We start from the raw sequence: 2,107 nt of genomic DNA on the forward strand, positions 1-2,107 counted from the left end.
GAACCTGTTCTTCCAAGCCTGGCGCCGTTACCGCATATGATACTACATCTTTTACTCATCTGTTCATCACACATTTGTTCCCTGCAAAGAGGATTCATCCACCGAAGGATCGCAGTGGGTGGCAGCCGGCAAAGACATCGTTCATTCTACAAATAGTCGGAAGAGCGCCGCTGATCCCTCAACATTTTGTCATAATTGTGCAGTACCACATAGGGCACTGGTTGACCCCATTCTTAGATCAATGGTATTCCCAGCGGTCGGACCCCCACCGATCAGACATTTATCCCCTATACTGTGTATAGGTGATAAAAAACTGATTTGGGGAAAACAACTTAAACACTGAAGAACCATTAGACAATGTGAGCTTAAAGGGAATGTATTACAATTTTATTTACTCAATCTTTTTATTATAGTGTACTGCAAACACGACATCTCCCACAATGCACTACAACAAAGCCTCCTTTGAACAGACAGTGAACCAGGTGGATGCAGTGACATGTGAGCTCCTGCAGTCTCAGAGCAGATCTTGCACACTCCACAAGCATCAGTGAAGTCACTCAGCATGAAATGTCAACTTAGGATGTTTTTCAAAAGCTCAGCAACATTTTATCTTCCACACTGTAGGTGGGTACACCGCGCCTGTCAGTCATCTACTCCAGTGTTACATTCCACAAGCGATACTGGGCAGCAGAGGTGGTAAAGACCTACAGGTGACAGAGCAGCGGGTCTCGATCACGTGAACAATTTTCCACTACTTAACATTAAATAGAACCATGAACAGGGAGAATCAGGTTTCCTTTTAAACGGGCAATAAATAAGCTCGGAGTAAGTTTTGGTGAAGGTGTGGTATACGGTTATGGTGCAAGGCATACAACTACAGGTGTATATACACACGCTTGGTCCCCCCTTGACTTGTATCTGGCTGTAGATTTGATTGGAGCTGCGGTCTCAGTTCCAGTGGGTGATCCTCTCCTCCTCGGGGATGATGTTCCAGTTTGGGGACTTGACATCCGTCAACAGCCAGTTGAAGTCGTCGACCTGATCCCAGTTGCTCCGGCTTTGCTCCAGGCCGGCCAGCTCATAGTCTTGTTGGATATTAGGGTAGGTCCAGGTGAATGGGGCGAAAAGGAGACCGCTGCAGTCCTCGATGATGGCCCGGCTGGTGACGTGCAGGTAGAAGCGGCTGTCCTTGGTACTGTGGGTGCGCAGCTGCTGGCACGGGAAGGTGAAGAGGCAGTCAGTGCAATGGTCCACAAATACAGAGGATGCCACCGGGCCACATAGCACCTTACACCCGCTCAGGTCCCTCATGTGCAGGGTGGCGGGGCTGCCGGGCAGGGTGATGGTGCAGTCTCGTAGTTGGCTCAGCTGCACGTCCTTCTGCTGGATCTCCTCCGACCCCATGAAGAGAAGTTGGCCGCTGAGGCCTTGTAAGCCACACTGGGCAGCGGGCTGGGCGGACATCTCCTTGGGCCGGATGACCGGAGGAGGATCGGTGGAGGCAGCAGCAGCTGCTGTTGTTGTCTCCTTCTTTCGGGTCTTGAAGGCAAATTTCTTCTTGGGCTGCAGCTGCTCGCGCCGGGTCTCCAGAGCGGCCTGTAACCGGGTGATGTGATCCTGGGCCTGGCGGATGTCATAGGACACCAGGAACATCATACTATCATTGAGCAGCTTCTGCAACCGCTGGACCCGTCCCGACACCTCATCCAGAACCTCCGCTCCGACACCGGCGTCCTCCAATACCTCCTCAATGGCGGCTCTCTCCAGGCCAAAGCTGGAGCTGAAGTATCCACTCTTCTCCTCCTGCACGGCCTGCCCATCCTTCTCTTGCCGCTTCTTCTCCACTCCCCGCTGCCTCTCCTCCTCCCTACGCTGCAACCTCTCAGGTAAACTGGACCGTTCCACCGAACCTGCCATCTCCACTGTGCCAGCCGTTAGCAAGGAATGCTGGGAAACCTAGGCGCAACACAATGACGCCACGCGTCGATCACATGACCACGCAAGCTCTGCTGTACGCATGTTCTCTTCCGGCTTTCAACTCTACGATAAAGCTTATCACGTGACCCTACGTGCTGTCTTTCAACGAGTAACGCTATGAAAAATTTGA

General features: G+C 52.1%; 1 protein-coding gene across 1 annotated transcript; it reads right to left on the reverse strand.

Annotated features, from left to right (window-relative positions):
* Positions 1–2,005, reverse strand: TBCC (tubulin folding cofactor C). Its single transcript, XM_075863270.1, has one exon. It carries the CDS (start codon positions 1,915–1,917, stop codon positions 949–951), a length of 969 nt encoding a protein of 322 aa, XP_075719385.1. The 5' UTR covers positions 1,918–2,005; the 3' UTR covers positions 1–948.
* Between the last annotated feature and the right edge of the window lie 102 nt (positions 2,006–2,107).

This window comes from Rhinoderma darwinii, chromosome 4 (genome assembly GCF_050947455.1).
Source record: "Rhinoderma darwinii isolate aRhiDar2 chromosome 4, aRhiDar2.hap1, whole genome shotgun sequence".
NCBI classification, from domain to species: domain Eukaryota; kingdom Metazoa; phylum Chordata; class Amphibia; order Anura; family Rhinodermatidae; genus Rhinoderma; species Rhinoderma darwinii.

What these genes read in the sequence shown, in the direction of transcription:
- TBCC (XM_075863270.1), bottom strand. Translation starts at nt 1,917, where the DNA reads ATGGCAGGTTCGGTGGAACGGTCCAGTTTACCTGAGAGGTTGCAGCGT.